At 40.9% G+C, this 25863-nt stretch overlaps 1 protein-coding gene across 1 annotated transcript; it reads right to left on the reverse strand.

Annotated features, from left to right (window-relative positions):
• Window positions 1–879: 879 nt before the first annotated feature.
• C7 (complement component 7) lies at window positions 880–24716 on the reverse strand. The gene is made up of 18 exons (XM_009894664.1): window positions 24580–24716; window positions 24239–24294; window positions 23389–23464; window positions 22306–22447; window positions 21352–21493; window positions 20388–20526; window positions 19601–19735; window positions 18181–18424; window positions 17407–17520; window positions 16822–16988; window positions 15549–15777; window positions 14785–14956; window positions 14324–14411; window positions 12834–12966; window positions 11628–11819; window positions 9136–9232; window positions 3987–4171; window positions 880–1105 (listed from the first exon to the last, which is right to left on the reverse strand). The coding sequence occupies exons 1-18, from the start codon at window positions 24583–24585 to the stop codon at window positions 918–920; spliced, it is 2505 nt and encodes an 834-aa protein (XP_009892966.1). The 5' UTR covers window positions 24586–24716; the 3' UTR covers window positions 880–917.
• Window positions 24717–25863: the final 1147 nt, after the last annotated feature.

Consider the following 25863-nt stretch of genomic DNA (forward strand, 5'->3'; position numbering starts at 1 on the left):
GTGTAAGAAACTTCTTTTATTCAGGAACAGTCTTAGGAGATTGTCCAAAGATAACTCCACTGGGACTGCACGCCGAGCGTCTCCATTTCCGTGAAGGTACACTTTCCTTACAGATGCCTTTGAGAAAGTTCAGCTGTGGTGGAAGAACTCTATGTGCAATGGTCTGTAAGCAAACTGGTCTTGGCACAAACACGAATGCATGTGACAAATGAAACCGAGTTACCTGTGCTTACAAATGATAATAGTTATGACAATGTAAAATGGTGATTTTTTGTGAAGTGGTTCTGTGTACGAGAAGCTGCAAGCATAGAGGTCTTCCATTACTTTAAGCTGGCTTTACTGTTGATGCACATTGTTTTGATCTTTAAGAGCTTCAAACTCAAGGACAGGTTCGATGCTGTGCATACTGTTTGCTCAGCTGAATAAGTAGGCACAGTAGGAAGAAGCTACTTTATTAAAAGAGAAGAATCATACCTCTTACTCTGTAAAGCCTAATCTTTTTTTCTTTTTTGGATCTAAACCTACCCAGTGCATGCATATATTTGTGTGGCTTTAAGAAAAAAATTATTTACAACATCAGACACTGTAATCCATCACTATAAATACTACTTTGGCAATTGCACTTCAGCAGTATTTTTTTTCTCAAGAAAATGTGAAGTAAACTTTCCAGTGCTAAGTCTGGGGCCTAAGCAAGAGCCCTGTCGTGATAGGTAGCCGTGAGTGCAGCTCTGCCTAACAAAGTGCCTTGGGCCCTGACTCAGGGCCGACCGGGGCTGATGCACACAGTCTCATCAGCTGCGGTGGACTTCACACCAGAGATTACTTTTGGTAGGGCAAGGTTTGAAGTATGTCCTGCCCAAGAGTTGACACATTTTGACATATCCCCTGGCAATAAGCAAAATGAACCATAACATATCTTATTTGCTTTGTGTGTTGCAGGGCCTTATGCTGACAAGGGTGACAGTCTCCCCCTGGCATTTGAGCCGCCCGGCCTCGCACTCGGTCATGGTCTGATGGGCAGCAGAGCCGCTTACTTCAGCACAGATCTGGATCCCTCCCTCCTTGCATGGCCCGTCTGCATCACAAACACAGCTGTTGGATGGCACTAAGCAAAAGTACAGAAGAAAAACACTCAGGATGGCATCCAACTCAACAAAAAACGGATGAAAATGTTTCCAGCAAAGCCATGGAGTTGACAGAAATTCTCTGGAGGGTGCTCAGTACAGTAAAAACATGGGTTTGTTAGAGTGGGTCCAGAGGAGGGCCACAAAAATGACCAGGGGGATGGAGTACCTCTCCTCTGAGGACAGGCTGAGAGTTGAGGTTTTCTAGCCTGGAGAAGAGAATGCTCCGGGGAGACTCACTGCAAACTTTCACTACTTAAACGGGGCTTATAAGAAAGATGGGGACAGATTTTAGTAGGGCCTGTTGTGATAGGACAAGGGGTAATGGTTTTAAGCTGACAGAGGGTAGTTTCAGACTAGATACAAGGAAGAAATGTTTTATGATGAGAGTGGTGAAACACTGGAACAGGTTGCTTGTAGAGGTGGTAGGTGCCCCGTCCCAGGAAACATGGACGGGCCTCTGAGCAACCTGACCTAGTTGAAGATATCCCTGCTTATTGCAGGGGTGTTTGACTAGATGACCTTTAATGGTCCCTTCCAGCCTAAACAATTCAATAATTCTATGACTGATTCTATGATTCTATGACTGAGTCTTCATAACAAGAAGTAACAGCAGCTGATACTCAGGTTCAGTGTCAAAAATAGAAGTGGAAAGTGAGTGGTGCACTGCTGGGGCTTCCTCTGCTCGGAGGGGCTGGTTGTGCTTGTGGGAAAAGCTTGATCAAGGTGCCTGACATACTGCTCTCAAAGACTTCTCTGATGTTACTGATTGAACTGGTGCATGTATCTACTGCTCCACAGTCCAGGTAACAGATGAGACATCTGTCCTTGTACAGTAAGAAACTGATCAAGCAGACACTTTGAGCTCTTACCTTTATTTACATACAGGCAGTTTCACTAAGATTAAAGGATCTACTCCCACAAATAAATGTATGTAGTTGTATCAGTCACAATAGCTAAATAATCAGATAAGAAGAAGGTTCCATCTGAGTCTGTGTCTTTGTTTTGGTGTTCTATGTTTGGGGTTCTCTTTAATATCTTTATCAATGATCTGGATGAAGGGATCGAATGCACCCTCAGTAAATTCACAGATGACACTAAGCTAGGCGGCCATGTTGATCTGCTTGAGGGTAGGATGGCTCTACAGAGGCATCTGGACAGGCTGGACCAATGGGCCAAGGCCAGTGGAACGAGATTCCACAAGGCCAAGTGCTGGGTCGTGCACTTGGGTCACAACAACCCCATGCAGCCCTACAGGGCTGGGGTGGGGTGGCTCGAAAGCTGCCTGATGGAAATGGACCTGGGGGTGTTAGCAGACAGCTGGCTGAATATGAGCCAGCAGTGTGCCCAGGTGGCCAAGGCGGCCAAGAGCATCCTGGCCTGTATCAGGAATAGTGTGGTGAGCAGGACTGTGGCAGTGATCATAGCCCTGTACTCGGCACTGGTGAGGCCCCACCTCGAGTACTGTGTTCACTTTTGGGCCCCTCACTACATGAAGGACATTGAGGTGTTGGAGCGTGTCCAGAGCAGGGCAACGAAGCTTGTGAGGGGTCTGGAGGACAAGTTTATGACGAACAGCTGAGGGAACTGGGGCTGTTTAGCCTGGAGAAGAGGAGGCTGAGAGGAGACCTTATCACTCTCTACAACTATCTGAAAGGAGGTTGTAGAGAGGTGGGGGCTGACCTAATCTCCCTGGTGACAAGTGATAGGACGAAAGGAAATGAGTTCAAATTATGCCAGGAGAGGTTTAGATTGGATATTAGGAAAAAAATTTTCACTGAAAGGGTTATCAAACATTGGAACAGGCTGCCCAGGGAGGTGGTGGATTTGCCATCCCTGGAGGTGTTTAAAAAAAGGGTAGACATGGTACTTGGGGACATGGCTTAGAAGTGGTTTTGTCAGGTTAGGTTAATGGTTGGACTTGATGATCTTAAAAGTCCCTTCCAACCTCAACAATTCTATGATTCTATGGGGGTTTTGCCTGTTTTTGTCTCTGCTGAAGCTCCAGACAGTTTTGATTATCTTTTTTTGTTATTATTTTGTCTGTTCAACACTGTTAGACAAAACAGATTAACTCCTATCAAGTAATCTTTTTTATTTTCAAAATATGACAATAACTGTGCCTCTATCTGTGGCACTTCTAAAAACCTAATTTACTCCGTTATCTTCCCATTCCTGGCAACCCGCCATTAAATGCAATGTAGTGTAGGACACTCAGGGAAATTAGATCAGGGAATTTGAAAACTTCCACTGCAGACAGATTGCAAAAGACTGGAGCTATTTCCTCTGAGGGAAAAGACATTCACCTTTGATCCTAATCTGAGAAACTGGGGATAGGCAGTGAAGTACAAACAAAAGTAAGTGGCTTTCCTAGATAGTATAGAATAAGACACTCAATTCCTTGCCACAAGATACTGCTGGGGAGACTGCTCAGCAAATTTCAGGAAAGGATTAGCTATTCCTGTGGGCAGTCAGGACTATGGCAGTTACCATGTTAAGGAATTTAAAACAAGTAGGTACAGTGAAAAAAGTGTAGTGCAAGGGTGTCAGCCAAAACTTCCAGAGGACCAACAGGGTAACCCACTTAACAGGGACTAGGAATAAGCTTTTCTTGTAGATACACATTTTGTTACGATATCGGGGGGTGGGGTGGAGGGTGTCTTTTCCTTGATTGGAGCTTCCTGCCATGTTTGGACACCAAAAACTGGGCTGATGGTTTGAACCAGCTTAGCAGTGCCTGGTACTTCTGGGAGGGACTGGAGATGCCATACCAGGACAGACCTACAGCTACTGCGTAACTGGGGATAAAGATTTCATTTTGTCGTATAAACAATTTTGCTTAAATTATGAAGATTCTCTTACCATCACATTTTTCCCATGAACGGCATGATCCACATGATATTTCAGCTGCCTGAGGTATTTTGCAGTTTTCTTCATTAGTAAGAGAATATTTTCTGCCCATGCACTCCAAGGCATGCATCTTGCAAACAGTTAAACGTGTGTTTCTCTTGGTTCTTTGATCTGTAGCACAGGTGTCCAGGGAAGGACTGAAAAGCAAAAGCAGGGATCGCGGTATTAAAATGTGTTTTACCTTGGTGCCTCTTAAAAAGAGCTGCAGGGATGGAAAACATTCAGGATCTGGTTCCATTTTCTCCGTTCATTGAGGTACATCCTGAGAGTGCAGCAAGGGAACTCGAGACATAGACATGTGAATAATTCAGACTTCTTCCTTTTCCACAGGAGGCTGCAACTCAGCAGAGCCAGAATCTGTTCCCTCTGAAGGACACGGGATATTACCGGGTATTTGCCATCAGCCTCAGTAGCAGTGAGAGTGACACTTTAGTTAAAAAGAGTTCAGACCTCAATTATTCTGTATTATGTAACACGTTTCCACCTAAGTACATACACAGAAAACATTTCATATACACATACATTAAAATATTTTATAAGTATTTCTTAATTATAAGAGATAAGAATATACCTAAAGACCTTTTCTCTGCTATCCTTAAAAGCCTCTGCTTTTACCAAATAAAATGTTATGATCCAACATCACAGACCAAAGATATTTCTGGAAATAGGTATAGATCTCTACAGAAATTTTATTAAAAACTTGCTCCATTTATCCAGGGGATTTACTTGTTTATTTCTTGAAATTAGGATATTGTTCTAACACCCACAAAAACTAGCTCGTAAAAGTGGTACTAACAATTCTTGGACAACCTTAAACAGTGTTTGGTTCGGGGACAATTCCAGGAAGTTGTAACCATTTGTGTTTCATGCTGTAAGTGTAGGAGGGGAGGAAAACGCCTTTCCATTATTTCTGGATTTTAATCTCAACCCCCAAACTTCTCCACTTGTTCTCAATGCAGTCAGTGACATCCATGTGGAGTGAACATAAAAAGCGCCTCTCTCCATGGAGCAGGGCATGCCTGTGGTCTCCTGGCTGCGCTTCACAGCCAGAGGAAAGGTGATGCGCAGGGTACGGGAGAGCAGAGACACACCCCCAGGGAACGGAGAGCTTTGAAATATGGCTCAAAAAGGCTTGTTTTCAGCACAGCTCCTCCTTTTGAGCTCACAAACACTCTCCCACACAAACTTTTAGTGTCTAATGGGTCAGTTTTGAGGGTCAACCCAGCTAAACAGGTGTTGGGCGGGGAGGAGACGCTGATGAGGTACGGTCAAATGCCCTAATGAGCTCCACGAGACTGCCTGAAGGGGAGGGCAACAGTCCCTGTGAAAGTGGTTTGCCAGAGTAGGGTAAGAGGAGTCTGGAAGAGGGAAGGTGTGGTAACAAAGTTCTGACTCAAACCTTGCTCACTTGCTGGCCAAGTGTTAAGGTAATCTTTGTTTTTTTTTCTCCTGGGCACTAGGAAGTGGTTTTTCAGTAGATCTAAAAATAAAACACTGAGCGAAAGTGCCTGCTCCAAGTTTTTGAAATGGTCTTTTGACAGACAGTTTTGAAGCCTCTTAAAAGAGCTGGCTTTACAGAAAGTTTAAAATACCTATGACAGAGTGCACCTTTAAGATATTTAAAATTTGACAGACTGTTCATCAGCTGAGCCTGAAAACTTTGCTGCATCTACCTGCAACCAAATATGTCTTCAAAGATTATTAACTGTATTACATCTCCTACTAAAGTTAGCATCCTCAGCTTCAGCGGTCTCTTAACTGCTGCGCTCAGCCAAAATACCAGCCACTAAGTCCCTGGTAAAGTTTGTTGCCTAAATTTTTCTTAATGCTCTTTTGCTAACATAGAGAATAAGGTTAACACAAAGAATGAAGTTAACAGTTTTTTATTCTGAGACACAACAAGACAACAGCCCAATGGATACACAACGTCAAGCAGCTGAAGTAGGAAGCCCATGCATTTGTCTGTGTTATATTGTTTGCTTGTCTGGCTGCAGAGCCTATGAGTTAGTGGTGCACTGATTTAAAATGTCAGTTATCTTCACAGACAGCGGTATAAGAAAAACTTCATCTTTAAAAATCATCTTAAATTTGGGAGAACAAAGCATGACCCAGGGATCCGTCTAATCTATAATTAAGTTGTTTATTATGTTTAAAATTATTCAGAGGCCTTCTTTATTTGCCTGAGTGATGAATATCAATATCTGAGTCGTAAGGTCGAAAACTTTTATACAAGGCAGCTTAATTTAGCTGAAAGATTAAGGCCAGACACAAGTGCACTGATCTGTCTGCTTTGCACCACTTCAGTAACACTCAAAAGAGGTGAGGGAGGATGATTTCACCAGCTGCTGAAGGCTGAACCCAGGGAGTTCATGGTCCATGTTGCCAATCTCTTGCTACAGTATAATCCCTCAAACTGTCTTGAGAGTCCTTCACATATTTGCTATGGCTGGGTCAGCCAGGAGAAAGCCAGAGGAAATCAACATATTCAGACACATAAAAAAAAGGATGGAGAATCTGTACTCGTAAGAGAAATTAATAATTTGCATTCATTGCTGAGAAAGGGTATTACAGGGCTGGGACCATCACAGCAGTGCAATAAAAATTATTAGAGGCAAGGAAGAATCCTTGTGTAAACTGAATGTGAAAAATTAAATACCTTTTACCTGACAAAGAAGGCTTGGGTAAGAACAAGCTTTTACTAAAGCACATACTGTGAGAAATGAGATGTAAGTCAGCAAATACATTCTCTCACTTTCACCTTCAATGAGAGGCAGGCAACCTTTGGTGAAGTTAAAAGGGAAAAATTCAGCATGCTGGAAAAAATTTTAGCTTCTTAAAATTATATTCAAGACCATGAGTTTCAATATAACACAGGCCAAGAACTCTTAGGAGAGACACAGATGTTACGCAAATACATGTGGTGGAGAAAGAGGGGACTACTTAAAAATTACGAAATCTCATGTTTCACTTTGGAGACAGTCTTTAGCTACTGGAGGCTGAGATTTCATCCATATATAATATACTAACTGTGCTCTGTCCCCTTCCTTGCAGTGAGGCCAGTTCACACAGAATAGCTGGTGTCCATACTGTTAAAACTCTTTTTGACCCCAAAAGATGGGGACCGCATCAGACTGCATGTTAGGAATGGTCCCTGACCCTAGTAACTCCTGCGCTGTGCCTGGGAGTTACCCAGAAGTTGGCCCTTGGCAAAGCTCTACCAGGAGCTGGTTTAGCAGTTTAGCAGCTCTGATGCCCAGGATCGTTCCCTGGCTCTAACTGATGATGATAAGACAACACATCATGAAGGACAAATTACCCCTCACCAACCTGTAGTGGGGTTCTCGTGCTGTCCCTGGAAGTGTTTGTTACTACTTTCTTGGAAACTGAAAGGATGTAGGATGGGTCTGTAACCATGGTGTTCCTGAATTCCCACGGGAACTCTCGTTCCCAGCTCTCTTCTGAGCAGGGACTGCTGCTGAAAGGCACTGCCACAGCAAAGCAAGCCAAGTTACTTCTGATCTCTGAGGAAGGACCAAGATCTGCTTACATGCCTTAGTCCTACAGCCTTAACAGACTGGCAGATTAGTCTGCTTTGACAGCTGATGATTAATCCTTCTATTATTAGATGTGTTATTTCAAGACAGAGTGAAAAGATGGCATCAGGTAACAGAAATGACTGTTATCTATCTTCCTGCCATTTTGAACATGATTATAAAAAATAGAAACAGGCAAGTAGTACATTAATTATAACCGAAGCCTGAATGCATAACTGAACATAATTCATTTAACTTCCAAGGTTATTTTGACTCTGCCCAAGGCCCTCCCTAGCTTTGTGGGCTGCCCTCATCTTCTGTGTAACTAGCCTTAACACACCCATGAACCAGAGAAGGAGTTGGTGCCTCACTTTAATGAGTAATGAGACAAAAAGAGTAGGACCAGAGTATTTAAAATATTTAGGCAATTAAGGGTAGGAATAGAGTCTTAGCAGAGTTGTTACACACCTGACACTTATCTCCCTGTGCAAGACAATGGCCTCAGATCCTAGGGAAGTGCCCAGTGGATCTACAAATCCTGAACTAAGCTTGCCAAATTTAATTTTGTGATGTTCAAAGTGTGCTAATTTTGGCTTAGGACCAGAGTCACCATGCAGAGGACTCTTGAACTATGTGGCAGATGAAAAGTACATGTCCTCCACTGAGAAGTTCTGCTACCTTGAAATCACTTGAGACAACTTCAAAATTCCTTCCTCTTACTACACAAGGATACGACAAAATTGGTGTGTTATCCTAGAGCTTCCAAAACGTTCAGCTCCTGATGTGACATAAACCTGGCTAGATTTCATATCCAGAGCTCACACTTGCTGTGATGACTTTATAGGAGACTTCATCCAGTCTACGAAAACCGGCCCAGGTGTTGGAGTGCTGAGCTCTTTGGCACATCTGGCCATCAGTGCCAGGTGGCCTCAAGGTATCTTCTTGTTACTCCTCTGTTTTGGTTCTGTTACCACCATGTTTTACAAAAAACTGAGAGTTACTCATCTCCTTACATTTCTCCTGTATTGCTTATTGCAGAATATAGGCTTAGATCTGAAACAATAAACTCTGGTCTGCAAGTTGTGAGGTCAGGAAAGGTGATGTAACTGGTCTGTGCAAACTACTGTGTAAATGGGAGATTAGATTATTGTGTCTTTCATAATTCTTCAGTCTCTCAGCAGGGAAAAGAAATCTGCTTTATTTCACTAGCTTACTGCATTGATGGTTTATGTCCCAAGGGCCTCTGTTCTAACTTTTCCTCCGTCTTCTAAATCTTCAAAATACCATTTTATCTTTTTCCATCTATTTCACAGATCAAGTGGAGCTGAAATTATACCTTCACCTTCTGTCATCCAACCAAATTCCATCACTGCTAAAACCCACTGACAGCTCTGACAAGGCAGGTAAGTGATGAACAGGACATTGATTGAGCTGTAAAGCAAACAAAGTACAATGCCTCCTTCTCATATGAGTAAAGCTTTCTCATCTGTCATGGACTGAAGACTTAAGAAATTTAATTGGTCTTGAATAAAGTGAGAAAGTCATTGCCAAATTCAGCCTGAACTTACCCACACTCATAGGGCATTTTGCACACACATTGTGACTGATGCACTTTCTCCCATGGCTGACATTTAGGCTCTGTCACTTCTGGTTTCACAGTAGGCACTGAAGTAGAAGAACACAGACAGTGCTGTTAAGGGTCAGAAAAACAAGGGCTGAAATTGTCCTATCAGTTGAGCTTAAAAGGCACTGAATTATACAACTGTGACAAAAAGTCACATACATCCTGCATGTTCATTAAAAGTATCTACTGCGTGGAAGGAATCAGCGCTATTAGAAAGATATGATACACTTTGCAAAGTTACTGTTCAGTAATTTATCCATGGGTCATGAGTCAGAAGGAAGGAGACGGGTACTATGTTCAAGCTTAAACATTCATCTAATTTCTTCAGCAGCTGTTTGTTTCTGCTGTACTTAGCGGTGCAGAATCATAGTTGGCAACAGCTTTATCATTAGGTTTCAGAGTTACTGGCTTCACTATTGTCACTAGAAAAGCTAAGGCTCTGAAGTCCTATGTAGAAATGTGAACCTGAATATCTTTGTGCACTGATAGTAATGAAAACGACAAGTTCCATCCTTAGTCCTCAATCTGTACTAACTTTAAAAACAAGAGCAATAGTGATTCTTGAAGAATTTTCATGATTGCACAAGTGCTGTTCTTTGAGTGCTGAGTTGTATTCCAAGCTTGAAAAATGAAACAGGCCTTGCTAAACTTTCCTTTGGAGACTTCTGTAGCATGTAATGGCAAAACTTTGCTAAATCCTAATGGACACGCTCCCTGAGAAAGCTTTATCCTGATTTGTGTTTTAGATTAGGTGTCTGTAGTTTTCTACTTTTACATGAAAATGTAATACCCTTGAACATTGCTACCTTAAAAAAAAAAAAATCTCCCTTATGGATTAAGACTTGCCAAGCAAAATAGAGAGGAATTGCCAGAGAATTAAAAAAAAGTTGCAGTGCATTGCAATACAGACAGCAGGCATAAGCCTGTCTTCCTGCCGAGGGGAAATTTCCACCAAAAATCACTGCTTTGTCTCCATTCTCAGGGCTGTTGGTTATTTAGTTGACTGTTACCAATGCTATTGCTAACTAAATGCTCTCATCCAAATGTATGTGTGCCACTGTGTCTGCATATACATATCTTCTTAATTTTTACCCTTCCTATCTCATATTACTTGGTTTTTTAACTGTCATTGTAATTGTTATCCTAATCTAATTGTTGCCCCTTTTTTTGTTAACTTTTGTATTAATGTAATGATCCCATACAGCCAGGCACAGACTGTTTCTAAAGATGGAAGCATTTGAAACTATTTCTAATTATTACTGGAATTCGAATACACAAAGTTAAAAAAAAAAAAAAAAAAAAAAAAAAAAAAAAAGTATCAAAATCAGCCATTAAGGCTAAGCCTAAGGAGTAACTGGCAACAGTACTTTAGCACTGGTACTTTAGCAGCAGTGAGCTGTTTATGTACAGATATGGTATTTCTTCTGACCTCCTTACGCATCCTGTGCATGTGGGTATGACACAGTGGCAGATGACTTACACTGGTAATCCCACAGGACCATTGCCTTTCGAGGTCTAAGCCTGACTGTCACCCTCAGCTCAGGCAACCTCAGGCAGCAGTTGGCTGATAAGCAGAAGAGAGACATGAAATGTAGGAGACATGCCTACTCGTCTAGATTGATGGCTATTGTCCCCAGGCAAGGGTCTCCCCAGGGGTATGAGAATGTCTAGGACCTCAGGTGAGGAGCTGACTGGCCTGAAGCAGCAAGCTGCTTGGATGTCTGTGTCACTGATCCTGCTTGGATGTCTGTATGTCCCTGACCAGCATTGTGGGAGTGTGCAAGAGAAAGCCTTGTCTGCTTTCCGCGGCTGGAAAAGATGACTTGACAGAGCTGCTGTATGCTACAGCCCATTTCCCTCTCTGCCAGTGCCTGCCAGTATCAAACCAGAGCTTAAAGAGCTGTTACCATGAACCTGAAGCAGCATTCTCCCATCACTTCCAGTTCCTGGAGATTTACTCCATAACAGCTGTATGACTGTCAGGTGAGCAAAAGGATTCATCCAGCCTTGTCCTCCTCTGCCATCAGAGGCTGTGGTGCACTGAACACCTTCCGGATAGGAAAGCCATATCTCTAAGGTGCAGCTCACATGGTGGTGGTGGTACACAACATATGGAAAGTGAAGTATTCTTGGGTGGCAGAACAGGCAGCATACATCCCAGGAAATCTCTTAAAATATTGTTAGAGACAATACTTGATGGCAATAGTGGAGTGGGAAGCAAAAAGCCATAAAGAAACCTCACAAGAAATATCTTAAGGTATCTTGTTTGAACAGTCCACAGAAAACACATGGTCACGTTTTCTGTGCTTTCTGCTGGTGATATGTCTTCTGTATTACTGTATCAGCTATAGCTTTGTCTATAGCTTATCTATACCAGCCATAGTCTGTCCAGGAAAGAAACTCCTGCATTGCACTTAGAGGACTGCAAAGGCTTACCCGGTCTCTTGCAGTGGATAGTCTTCATGTCAGGAGACCACTTGAGACTGGGCTCGCACAAAACGGAGCGCGCCCCTTCTAACTGCATGCCGTGTGGGCAAGACAGAGTTATTCTCTCACCGATCTCATACACAGGTTTCCATGGCTCTCCTCGTAAACCCCCCTCCAGGACAGGCAGGAGACAAGCGGTTTCTAAGGATTGAAGCATTCGAGATAGCCACAGTGAATCAGTGGACTGCAGAAGCAGTCATATATTTTATCTCCTCTTAAAATTCCTTAACAAACTGAATGGTGTTTTTAGCTGATTTTCCTGTAGAAACATATCAATCATGTTAGAAGAGGATATTGACTCATCACACCAGTCAAACATGTGCGATGCCAAGGACAGAGTGCCAATATCTTCTCCTAGTGCCTGCAGGTCCAGTACTAGCTTTAAGAGGGCTTCTCTGTTCTTAGGACACATGCTTCTGTTGGGGGTTCATACTAGAGAGTAACATCCTCATAGAGAGAGGTCATACATATGGGACCCTGGGAGACCATGTACTGATACAGAAAGATATGGTGCTTAAACAGTGTGGACCAGCATTTGTGGGCCGCCAGTCCTGGTTGGAAGAAGGAAAGGATGGTGTTAAGCTCCAGGCCAGAAAATTCTCAAGTCTATCTGACCACACACGAAGTTGGCTCACAAATAAAATGCGCAGGAGAAAAAAAGAAAACCTAATGGTTACTGACTGGGTTAGAGGAAAACAGTGAAGTGGGGAGAGCATCCAAGATGTAAAATGATCCTTGGAGTTGTGTTATGACAAAGTGGTTATTTCAGAACTTCGTGGTTGCTGAGTGCTGCCCACTGGACCTTTTCCTCAGTTTCCTTTAGACATAGACTCATCCCCACAGTTCTTGGATGTAGCCACAGGACTGAATTAACTAACAAAGTTTGTGTCCACAGGAAGCAATTCCTGGATTGGAATTTAGTCTCCCTCACTTCGTGCCTTCCTTAAAACCAGAATTTATGGGCATGTTTCTATTTCAGTATTACAGTATCTGGATTCAAAATAAAAGGCAGTTTAGACCTGATTATGTCTGGGAAACTGGGAAATGCAGGTTTTTATTTTTCCGCTGTTGATGTTGGAAAGCACACATTCAGAGATGTTTCACTGGAATTCAGGAATGGAGTTTTATTTCAAAACAAGAATCAGTTAGACATACCCTGGCAATACCTGTCTCCAACTTGCCACTGTAAATTACTGCCACACTTAGCAACGGGATCACCAACAAGAGAATATCCATGTCTGCAAGCATAAACAATGCTTTTCCCAACAGGGTATGAGTTTTCAGCATTCTGAAAGAAAAGAAACAAGAGAAATTTTGGATATACAATCTAAGAACCACCAGCAGGTTTGAACTCCCTTTAATTCTGGGATGCAGTAGCTGAGGACAGTGTCCTCCTAATACAGTGCACTAATGAGAGTGTCTGGAATATTGAGGGCAATTCTGGTTATCCATCATCAGTAAATGTTATCAGAATGGAGACGATGCTACAAACAAGTTGGTAGAGTACAGAATATTCAGGCTATCTTAATTTAGCAAAGGGAAAGTTAGAGTTGAAGGTACCCTGTGACAGGGCTCTGGCAGTGGTACATCAGTGATGGAACAGCGCTCTCCTGCCATTGTATTAACTGACTGCAAAATGGCTATTATCAAGCATTAGAGGGGGAACATAAGGTCTTGAACAGCCTTCTGGGGGCATCAGTGGAGAGTATATGCCTTTGCTAACTCTTAGGATGGCATATTATCAGCTTGCTACAGGTTAATGTGATATGGTCACTTAGAAGACCTGGATTTCAAGACACATCTTTTTTCATTTTATATCCCACTCTACTCAAAGAAGAGATTTTTTGAAAAATTGAGACTATGCCACAAATTGCAGGGGTTTGCCTTTAGTTTGTGAATGAAAAAATCAATGTGGGCGACAACTATTGATTACCAAGAAAAAATCACTGGCAAAAGAGGGAGCACAAAATTTTGAATCTTGCCTCAGGCTGCAGTTGTGCAGAGACAACTAATGGATTTTGAATTAATCCTTTTATCTATTTATTGAGCAAAAAGACTCTAGACAGCCTCGCAACATGGAGAAGGCATAATCCATTCTTCCAAGGGAGGAATTTAGTCTCCCTTGTTAAATAGGCCTAAGTTACAGTCAGCCAAATACCTTGCCAGATCATAGTTTCACTGGGGAACAAGAAAGTGTAATGGTGAGTGAAGATTCCTAAAATCTGTTTATAATTTTGCTATGGACTTGCTGGATTACCTTGTCAGTTTACTTTCCATGCTATTTTTTCTCTATTTTCCCATGCTTTAATATGTAGCTTGTGGCACAGAAAATTTGTAATATGTTTATAGGGTAAAGGACAAGTGGATTACTTTTCTCTGTAGGTATGATGGTCCAGAAAGCAAAGATTTTATTTTGGTTTTGAGGAAGGGTTTTTTTTGGTTTTCATTTATTTTTAGTAAGAATTCTTGTCTGATGTCATGTAAACTTCAGCCAGGGAGAAATGCCAAGAGAGCTGCTATACAGTAGCTCCGATACTAATCTTACCAAGATAAATACAAATTTGCAAGTGAATATCTGTATTAACTGTAATAGACACACTGCGGGTAGGCATAGGACAGATAATAGAGTACTAGAAATAACTTACTTGAACAAAGCCATTTTCCAAGAGAGGAGGAGGTGAACAGAATTCTGTAGGAGTTATGGATAAATCAAAACAGTGTGGTTCAATCAAGCTATGAAGCAAACAAAAGTACTATTTAGTTTGAATTTAGTTTCGCTTTCAAAGTTCTAGACTTCTCAGTGAAGCCCATTTTCAAGACTATTATGCGTCCCATTTACATCAAAATTATATTTAAGTCAGGCGTTGCCAGTCTATCTGAGAGAGTGCTAAATAGAATGGTGTCAATTTTACTGGCTTTTACCCCGTTTTCTAGTCTTACCTTGTATCAGATTCACAGATTCTGAATTTCATTTTGTTTCAACTCAAATATGAAAGCTCTGTAAGTGATATTCTCCCTGAATTCAGTAGCTTCTGTACCCTTCTGCAACAAATTTTTAAATCTTCCTGCAGTCATGCTCCAAATGTGGGGGTTTTTTTCTGCTTACCGAAAATGCTGCAAGTCTTCATCTTCACACGATCTGCTTTCATGCTGCTCTCCTATGCAGGCCTTCCCACCACCACGAGGGGTGGGGTTGCTGCAAGCTCTATTCCTTGATCTCCTTCCCCCTGAACAAGGACTCCAGGAAGACCAGCAGCTCCAGTGTCCATCTACAATACCTATATAACATTTGGGAATATTTCACATTAAACCACTTTACAGGTTTTGTTGTCCTTTAAGAAAAATAAAAGAAAAAAGCATGTGCTGTTCAAATCTAGTGATGACCCAACATGTGACCTTATAAAGGATTCCAGATTGCAATGATCTAATCTTATCCAAACTCATCTTTTACATAAGTATAATTCCATGGAGTCTGTAAATTAGCCATTTTTATATTCTCTTAGACTCTGCTATCAGATATAAATAATTTTTAAAAATTAAATAGCAAAAGTTTTTCAAGTGACTGATACCCATTCACTTAGTATACATACTTATTTATAGAAGGCTACATTTTGAGTGGTTTTTTATTGTCCACTGCATTTAACAATAATAATAAAACCAGTTCTTTGTAAAGTACTGTTTGGACATGTTAAGCAAAGACTCAGGCTCAGCATGACCCTCCCCATACTGTATGTCTGCAGCAACGTCTGACCCAAGTAGCCACTGCACATCAGCCACTCGTTGAGGTTGTGCAGTGGGACAAACAGACTCCCGAAGCAGAAGACCACACTGTGCCACTTGTAAACTCTCACAGGTTTAAAAAGTGCTGACCTGGCTGATCTTGCACGAGAGTTCCTAGCTCACAAGCTGCTCCAAAGGTGTAAGGCTTGCAGTAACACACACACCGAGTTCCTTCCACGGCCGGCTCACCGCCATTCTGGCAAGGCTGACATTTGCAGGGATCGTTTTCAGCCATATATTCTTCAATGGCTTGTTTTAGGTAATGCTTTTTGACTGAGGAGCAGGGCACTTCCTTTACCAGCTCATATAATGGTGTTAGCTACACACAGTAGAGAGACATTTATATTAAATAGTTATAGTTGGGATATAAGAGTTTATGAGCTCATTTTGTCATGTAAAATAATTTTTGAAGTATGCTCCTGCAATGCTCCAGCACAACTCCAGGGAGTTGACAGGTGCTCTAATTTGCTAGCTAGCTCACTAAAATCTTATGTTAGTATTTAAAGTTAGCCTTTTTCTGAAAAGTCAGCTCTGCTTAACAGCTATCCCTTAAAGCTAGTGGTAGATTATTCATATTTAAACATATTTGAGCTATGAGATTACAGTTGAGAGAAAAGTGTAACACAGACCACCAATGTATCGTAATCTGAATTCTCACCCAGCTATTCCCAGCCTAAAAAGCTGGACATTTAAATAATCCCATTATAGTATTTCATTGAGCAGTGATTGAAGGTAAAAATAAGCAAAACCATTTTGCATTCCTATTGTCTATTTAATGATATTCTGTGCTTTTACATTTAATTGAAAAATTCCCAACACAAATCTTTTGGGTTTATATTATTCCTCAGTATGTGGGCAGTTCCCAAAAGGGACTTAGACAAGGTAGCAGTGACTACGGTCATGCCCAATTTATAAGTGTCTGGCTTCCAGAATCTCCAGTTATGCCCAACTTACGGATGCAGATAGAAGGAGAAAGGATAAAAGGGACACACACAAGTTGGCAAGCTGAGTGGAAGCCACACAGACATGCCAATATGCATTTCAGGAAAGACGCTATCTGAAATCCAGGCTTTCTCCAGTGCTAGGGTGACCTTCTTTTCTTAAGCAGAACTCCACTAAAGTCACTGAGGGCTTGTAAGATTGTAGGTATTGACCTGCCAAAGGACCTAGTTTCATGATGCAGCTGATCACGTTAGCTTCGTGGGCTTTTCTTCCTGTGAATTTTACTTTTCTTTTTTATAAAGTGATCTGAAAACAAAATGATTGCAGACTGCAGCCTAATTGACCACCAGGTATAGCTTAATCATTTCTCCCCTTGAGATGATCCCATCTGCTCATCTCTGCTTCAGGAAAATAGCCTTACCTTTTGTTTAATTACTCTGGGATAGTCTGTCACCGAACTGGCCCAAAAGGAGTATCTCTGACTGTTCCCAGCAGGATTATTCAGCTCTAGATAACTAAGGCCAGCAACAGCACCTGGGCTTCCTCCTTCTATGTAGGGGTCTCCTTTAATCTTATTACCACTGCTTCCTGCAAATTCAGGATGGGAAATACAGAAAATACCAGCATTGCTATATTTACAAGTGGAAATGCAAACAATCCATGCAAAAACTATACTACCAAGCAGGGAAAGGACTCATCAGTGCAGATCAACCACCTGTGCCTGGATCAAGAGCTCCTACATGGATAATATATAAGAAGTGCCTGGTTTTGCAGGTGTCTTGGCAGCCCTGACTCAGAGTGTCCAGAAAAGTAATAGTTACTGGGAAAGCATTAGCAACGACTGATGGGTGTTGGAGAGCCTTTTAAACCAGGCACTTGGTGTCTGGGTTCAGCATGTTAAGAGTTCAACGAAGCTATCAACACCTGCTCCTCATTTTGACAGCTCTTTAGGAGGAAGTGAAAGCTGGAGACATGTCATCTGTACGAGTCATGGTTGAACATTTACCTGAAGAGGTCTGTAGCAGTTCATCCAGTTTGGAGCACTTTACTTTCTTCTTTTTCACAATGAATGCGTTCCAGCCTGATGTGGTGCACTCATACATGTCTGTTATGCTCATACCTGCAGATAATTGATCCATTATCAATACTGTACACAGAAAGTGTGTTGGATTAATTTCCAAGTTTTCCATTGACTTGACATGCATTTTAGAAAGAAAAGAACCATGAAGTGTTATGCCTAAATTAGAAGGCAACTAACTAGCACATTCTGTGGGAAGGTCCTTGCATTGCTAAAACCTGTGGATAGAGGCTGAGAGATGGGAGGTGTATATTGAAAAAGTTTATTTTTTCTTTCATCTCTTTTCTGAGCAATCCCTAATCCTACAGCACTGCTCCCATCATACCAGTCACTTTAGTGTTTGCTGTGTTTGCTATTTATTCTGCTTTACAGTTTTACCCAACTTTCATCTCCAAGTAACTTCTAAGCTTTAACATTATTTAAGAACTAGATTGGCAGCAGAATTCAAGTTTAGCCTGATGAGGCCCTGAACCAACTACTGAACCTTTGCTACCCTGAGCACTGCACGTTGCAAAGGTTGTCCTAGAACTAAATGCTGTGGTTTGAGCACCTTTTCTAATCTTCATTTTCCCTGTGAAGAGAACGTAGTGGCTAGTAGAAGTCTTTTATTTGATTTTAGATATTAGCTGGGAGAACATGCAAAGAAATTTTTATTCTTGTTTATTCACTTTGTTGCTTGTAACAAATACTCTAGTACTCTACCTTCTGCTTTCATTTTGTCAGTATCCATATAAAAAATAACTTTGTAATGTCCTCCTAGAGATCCAGAATGTAAGAAATGAGTCCCAAAATGTTCAATAAGTCTTCGGTAGACATTGTACTCATAGACAACTGGAAGGTTGGCCAGTTCCTTCCAGAAGGGCTCCGCAAGAGTGAGAAAGTCTGGACGGTTGTTAATAAACTGAGCAACTTCCACGCTGTTCTCAACAACCATTAGCTGCTTACTCTGGGGGAAAGAAAAGATGTCAGTCATGCTCCATGTCACTACCAGGGTGGTTCCTACGCACCAGATGACATGCACCTCATATTGGCTACTAACCAACAGTTTACAGAGCCGTTAGATATGTCTAAGCAACTCAGTGAACGTAAAAAGAATATACTGAAGTTAGGAAATATCTTTTGGACCTTCATTTATAAATACTGTGTCATCTTTCTTTTCCTCCTAAGTACCTGAAAGCTTGCATAAGGACAAATAAGAAGGAAAATATAATTCTGCAAAGCTAATTGTGGTTTCCAACACCAGCAGCCTGGCAGTAGCAGGTTAACAAACCTTGTCTGAAAGCAAATCAGAGGCACTAGAGAGGTCATATTCGCACCCGGTTTTGTCCAGAGGAGCCTTTCTTTGTAAGGGGCTCTATCCATCTTGATGCTGCTGCTGAATTATAAAATCCTATGTGCCTATACAATAACGGTCACCTCAGCCTCTCAAAGTTGCTTCTGAACTTTGTTACGCTAAGTCTCAAAATACGTCATCGTTAGTGTGGTAAAATGAGCTTGTCCTCTGTCAGCTTGGGGGCCATAAAATGTATAAATTTATTACTTGATTTTATTGCTGTAAAATAGAAGTTATACTTCATAATTGCGAGTTACTCTCAAATTCTTTATCGAATGTTCTTTCTTAAATAAGTCAAAGGCAGAAGCACTGTGACTTCCTGGCTGTTTAAGACACCATATCTCTCTCTTAAAGGAGTTATGCTAGTGGAAAATGTATTATAAAATAAACTAGCTTTTAGCACAGAATTGTTTCAATGTTTTCACTCCAAGATACTGACAGAGGTAATAGAAAAAAAAAAAGTGCAGTAAATCATTAGAAGAAAATAAAAAAGATTAATCAATTATGAGCAGATTTCTTCCTCAAATAGGGAGGAAACCAGCTAGTATATAAATAAATTACTAATAAAGAGGTAAAATGGAGAAAGTAAAACCAGCAGCCAACACTTCTTAATTCATAACCAAACCAGTGATCTCTTTGTAAAGGTTTTATGGGATTTTTTGTGTCATGCACTTTGTGCCAAAAATATCTGGATAAAGTAAATATTTGCATCACACTATAAATGCACATGAAAAAAATGGTGAAAATGTTTATGCACAATGCTAAGACACAGTGAGAACTTATACATACCTTTTGACTGTGTTGCAGAATTTTATTCTGTGAGTAATGGTGTCCACGGTTTGAATTTTCATACCTCTCTGTGTGTTTCATATAAGACCAGCTGCTGTTGAAAAACTCATAACTGAAATCATTCTGAATTTTAACCTAGAAGATGAAAGACAGAATTCTGTATAAAGAACTTCATGAAGGATATTAAAAATGATAACTTACAGAGTAGAGCAACTCCTTCCTGATGCAAAAAATCTGATGTGTTCTTCAGGCTGAATCAATTTCAGATTTCATAAAAAGTACTGAAAATTGCTGGAAAAGCATTACATATTTATATATATGTTTATATATTTGTAAATTAAGTATTTATATTATAAAGTAAAGTACATCAAGGATTGCTTGGCATGCTTTTGCTAAACATGAGATGAACCAAATCTCTGAGATAGTGACAAAGCATAAGTCCGGAAGAACTCCACAAAGCACCCCAAAGTCTTGTGCACATAAGATTTCTTAGGGTGATTCAAGCCACTACTTACAATAAGGAGATGGCTTTACATTCAGTCTAACTGTGAGAGAATTAGAAATCACATCCAAGGAATCACTTTTTTTTTTTCCTTCCGTTTTAGCAAGAGAGCTAAAGATTACACCAGTTTGTATTTCAAAATAGTAAGTGACTGCAGAGAGGGAACAGGTGACATTCAACTGTGTTTAGGGAAACCTACCCGCCAACAGAGCCTACAAGCTTTGCATCATTCTCTCAGTTTTAATCGTGACTCTAAATATAAAGCTGTGCTTAATGGAAACATACCTGGAAAGTATAAGCAAGAACGCTTTCACTCAGCCTGTAGTATTCTCTGTTATTGCCGCTAAAGACCTTCCTGCATTGTCCTCCAAAGCTTTTTGTATTAATGACTCTTCCCCTAGTCTCCCCAGTAATGACGTCAAAGCTACGCGAAGAAAAATGTGAAAGATCATTAAGACAGAAAGGTAGCAAATTATTTTTCAGGAGGTGAAAATTACGAAGCCATTGTAACTGAATGCTGTATCTGCACATTAAGATCATGAACTGATTTAGCCAAGAAAAGGGGATATTGACTGATAGACTTCTATACCTGATGAACTGCAGTGTGAAGAGCATTTTACAATATGGAAAGCAAAATGTTGCTCTTGATTTGTCAACAAAAATGAACACATATCAATGTCTCTTAAGATATTCATATCTATCACAACCGATGCTATTAAGTTGTATTGTTCCAGCAATTAATGTAACACAGAACAGGGCATCCATTCCAAATGCTTTTGTATTATATGTAAATTATATTGCATACCAAGTGATACAATTATGCTGAAGAAACTTAAGATAATTATTTAGCTAGGTTGCAGATGGGATGTATAAACAGAAATCCATATGGATCCACAGTACTAAATGCAATAGCAAAGAACAAAAAGAATGAGCGTTGCTGACTCATTTTTTCTGTGCTGATGATTACGTGTTATTGGTTGACATTTCTTTTCACTTCTTAAAAGATGTTCTTAAATAGCAGAAATGAAAAATAAAAAGCTTTATTCTGTGCTTCAGATCAAAGGACCTGTGCATCCTGGCTGCCCTGCGCCACTGGCATGATGGAGGCAGTTGTACTGAACACTTTTGCCTAGGGCATGTTTTACCATAGGCCCAGGAACTGTCTGTCTGTACAGCCACAGCTTGTAAACACAACCAAAATCTAAATGCATTTGGCACCAGTACTACTGAGCCTAGCACAGAACATTACCCTGTTCCTGTAAGTTCCGAATTCGGAGGTGTTTTATCAGTATCACATACAGTCATCTTCTCTTCACATCGATCTTCATCGGCACCATCTTCCTCACAGTCCTGATCTCCATTGCACACAAGAGATCTGCTAATGCACTGACCTAAATCAGAACAAAAATGCATGGGGAAAGAAGTGTTTGTTCATTTGAAAATAAATCACCTAAATTCAAAGCAAAAGCCCCATTTATCTACTCCGTTAATTAGCTTGTTCACTCCCACGATGAACAGTCTGTGCCCAGGAGGGCTTGTGAAACAACAGTAAATGTAGACATGAAGAAATAGTGCATAGTACACTTGGGGGAACCACAGCCATTCAAGGTTTATGATATATTAATAAAACAGTTGACTTTTAGATTTGTTTCCTGAGCTTTCATCCTTTGACCCTATCACTTGTGATTAACTGTGATTATCTCACTGGTAGCACCAAAACATGTTTATCATATTCCTCTGTGATAAATGTCTGCCTGCTGAGGTAATGTGCTTTTTTTGTGAAGGTAATGGAAGATGCTTGGATACTAGCACTGTTTTAGGGAGCATTAGTTGCCATGACCCAAGTGATTTCCAAGGTGTTTGGACATAGCCTAGAACAGTTTTGAACAATCACATCTAAGGTTGCGTTCCTTAATTACCTTCTCATAATGAAAAAAAATGTACTCTGGGGCAAATTAGTAAAGCAGAATGACTTAGAGAGGCTACCAGAGCTACAGCATATTATCTGCAAAGCTTTGCAATGCTCCAGATTAAATTATAAACATGAATAGTAGGAAAAAAAAGGAAATATCCTGCTAAATCAAATTTATCTGTAGGTCAGGGGTCCTGTGAAGCAATTGCCCATTTACTAAATGTTGAAGATAACAAGGTTATCTTCTTAACTTTATGACCAGAAAATGGTGAAAAATGTCTTGGATGGTACCTGAGAAACACCTGAACCGATCACCACAGCCATCCTCTGTTGGGCATCCTCTTGTGGGGGTGCACGGTCTTGTTTCAAAGGCATCCCCAGAGCAGGGGTTTCCCCCGTACTGGCCGTAAACTGCTACTGTCCGTCTCCGAATCTGAACGCAAATCAAGGGAGATCTTAGAAAATCCAGATGCAAAGCAGGAATAGTTTACTAGTGCCGAGACAATGCTACCACTCTACTGCTGTAAGGAAATGAGACATTCACTATTTGTTTGAGAACAACCACACTTGGTATTAGGACAATATGGTAACAAACTCTCAAGTTAATAGAAGGGCAACTGTTTTATCTATAAGGTCTTTAGAATGATGCATAAGCTTGGCTGGTTTGTTCAGAAATCAAGAACCAAGAGAAAGCTGCTGACACATTTCAGTTTTGTTTTACATTTTTAATAGGACCAATCATGCCTGATATGAATTTGCTGAAGTTCTTCAAAGTAAACAATGTAATTAAGGATGATGATAAAATCTAACATCAAGTGGGGTACTTTTTACTTCTAAAAAGAATAAGTACAATCTCACAGCGCATCTTTAATTTTGACTAATCCCTCCCTAATTGATGCAACATCAAAGTAAATGAGAAGGAAAACGAAAAGCAAGTGGCTTGCACATCAATAGACTTGCACTGTAAAAATCATCAACTTGTTTTTGTTGAGGATAATACTTTGCAACTAAGTTTTTTTTTCCTTGACATATGACTCCACTAATGAAAAATCAACAGAATTGGTACAAACCATCACCAGGGGAGGAATGTCTTAGTTTAGTGAACAGTTCAGTTGAGAATTTTGGAACTATCACCAAAATAAAAAGTGCACAAACTATTTTACAACATGAATATCATAGTTTTGAAAGGGAACATAGAGGAACAGGCTGGAGGATTTCCATTCTGAGTTCTTTGTTGTCCGTCCTTCTCGTTCTGCTGGGGCTTTTGTCTGACACCTGATTTGGGACTTTAAAGATATAGCAGCTCCTTAATTACTGGGAAAAAAGCATATGATTGTGAAGTTACGAGTACAGAAAAAGTGTGTCTATCTATACCTGTTTTTGAGTACAGCCATCGCACTCAGACCATGGGCCAAAAGAATTCCAGTGGCAATGGACTGGAGGAGAAGAGCTGCTCCAGTAGTATTTTTTGCATTAAAAAAAAAGAAAAAAAAAAAAGGAGAGGAAAATCATCAGGGACTTCCATCCATAAGCATAAGTTCAAAACTTTTCTAAACAGCAAAGAAGGCCTTCAATAAAAATTAGCGTCATGATCAGGTTCCCTCTAAAACCATTGGGAATTCCTTGTCATGTAAGAATGAAATCAGTTCCTGCTTGGGCTTTCTGGTCACTGAACAACAGAAAACACTAGACACGTTCCCATAGCCTGAATATCAGCAAGGACTTTGTGCAACCCTATACCTGCCTCAAAGACCAGCTTCACATTGCAAAGCGGAGAGAGGTCAGATCATGTCCCAGGGACAGCAGGGAGCCGCTGGGGGCTGTGTGTGCCATGGTGTGCAGCAGACCTTCCCACAGCAGCTCTCAAACAGCCCGTTGGCAAATGGGAGGCACTAAGGATACAACCTGCCCCCAGGACCGGGGCTGGCTTGGGGTAATCTGCGCTGTGTTTCGCAGGTGCGCGTTGCTGTGGCTCAGACCACCACGGTGTGCTCTCTTCCTGAAGGGCAGCTGAATCCTCTGGGCAGAGGTAAAGGGACAGCATGATGCCTCACTCTTGTCACCACTGATGGCAGTGGCAGTGCTGACACCAAACAGGATCTCCTCTCCCAGGGAATATATCTGGAGACCCCTCTACGCCCTGCCCCATGTCAAGCACCAGAAGTTGACTGTTAAATTACACATGCTTAGTCTTCAGCATGTAATTTACTACAGAAATACTCACCTGGAAAAAATGGGAAAGAATCCCGAAACTTCCAACAACATGAAAATCCCCAGCACCTGAAAACAGATGAGCAAAAGCAAACTTACTTTGCTTTCCTGCTTTTTCTGTTAGCTCGTGCAGCTGTTCTAACTTTCTGCAATCTTTACACAGGTCAGCTTAAGAAATAAAGGAGAGCATCACACTAGTTTTCCTCAGCTTTGTCGTGCAAGTTGTTGTTTTTCAGTTTTCTTCTTTCTTGCAATATTACATTTTCAGATAAGCATTTCTCCGTATAAATTAATATTTAATTGCACTTTCCATATTCTCTTCATCAGTACAAATTAAGTAAGCAATGGTCTTACCTTCATGTTAGATGAAATACTCAGATATCCAGCAATTACCAGTGAAAATGCACTTCCACTCAATTCAGCAGCCAAAGGAGTCAGTCAGTCTGTCTGCCACTGTACGTCTCCTCTCGCTCTGCCTTGTATTCTGCTTTTCTTTAATTTTAATCTTAACCCATCTAGACCTCTCCAGGGACACAGCCTGCTTTGGGAGCTGCTCAGTGTTTTTAAGACATATAAATCAAAGCTTGGATGTACTGTCTGGGGCTGGCACAAAGTTGTGAAGAGCGCTTACTGGAAGAACAATCATCTTTTCCGTATCTTCTATCTCACAGTTTCTTTCCTCTGAACTTTTCAGAAATCCCAGGCCAGTCCTGCTGTCACATACACCACACCAGACCTGAGGCCTTATTCTCAACAGGAAGAGCTCATCTAGAATTAAGCTGATGTTGCCAAGGTTTAATTTTGATCGTGAATTTTCAGTCTCCACTAGTGTAGTTGTGCTGATGGATCAGAATGCAAGTTTTAGCCAATACTGGCATGGTCCTGCCTGTGAAAGGTTTCCTAAGACCGTACACAGACCCTAGTTTCAATGACCCATCAATAGCTGGCCTTTTGTGGGAACACTCTTACAGAAGTAAGAGCACTTCACTTTCTCTATCCTTACCCTGCCATGCCCTTTTATTTTTCCTTTTGACTTTTTTCATTTTCCAGATCTGATCCATCCCACTAACAACAAGAAAATGCCACTGCTGGGGAAATGTCCGTGAATTTATCCTAGTGGAGCCTGGATGAAGTCCTCACGGGAAAGCAGCTCCTCTGTCTGAAAACTCTTTATATACTATATCTCGGATACTATATCTGTTTTGCACAGTCTAACACAGTCCTCAGAAAACCAAATGCTTCATGTCACAGCATCACTTCATGGTGATTTTTAAACCCTGCATTCTGCTGGCATGGTCTGCTTTCCTTAAGAAGATGCCTAGACCTTGGGTCACGTTATTCCATCTGTGTGAGGGATGCCTATGTCTACTCCTCAGAAGTTAGCAACCTGAGAGCCAATTTAGCTAAGCCAGAGCCTGTCTTTGGGACTTTTCAGATTTAGTAACTATGAACCCCTTTGATAATGTAATTCATACACTTTAATCACTTCTGTACATATTTTATTGCTTTTGATCAAAATCCTCATGCTCCTATGAAGTTTTATGACCAATTTGTGCAACATTGTCAGTGATCATTTGGCTATGAAAGAAATGATTAAAACCAAGTTAAGCCCTTAATAGCTGGCCCAGAATACAGGAA

Source organism: Charadrius vociferus, unplaced genomic scaffold, assembly GCF_000708025.1.
Source record: "Charadrius vociferus isolate BGI_N301 unplaced genomic scaffold, ASM70802v2 scaffold450, whole genome shotgun sequence".
Classification (NCBI taxonomy): domain Eukaryota; kingdom Metazoa; phylum Chordata; class Aves; order Charadriiformes; family Charadriidae; genus Charadrius; species Charadrius vociferus.

Excerpts from the sequence above, each read along its gene's own strand:
- C7 (XM_009894664.1), bottom strand. Across the intron at positions 15,778-16,821 it reads CCAGAGTAATTAAACAAAAG|CTAACACCATTATATGAGCT; the intron begins GTAAGGCTATTT and ends TACTGTGTGTAG. Across the intron at positions 11,820-12,833 it reads TGGAGACAGGTATTGCCAGG|AAACCGCTTGTCTCCTGCCT; the intron begins GTATGTCTAACT and ends TTCAATCCTTAG.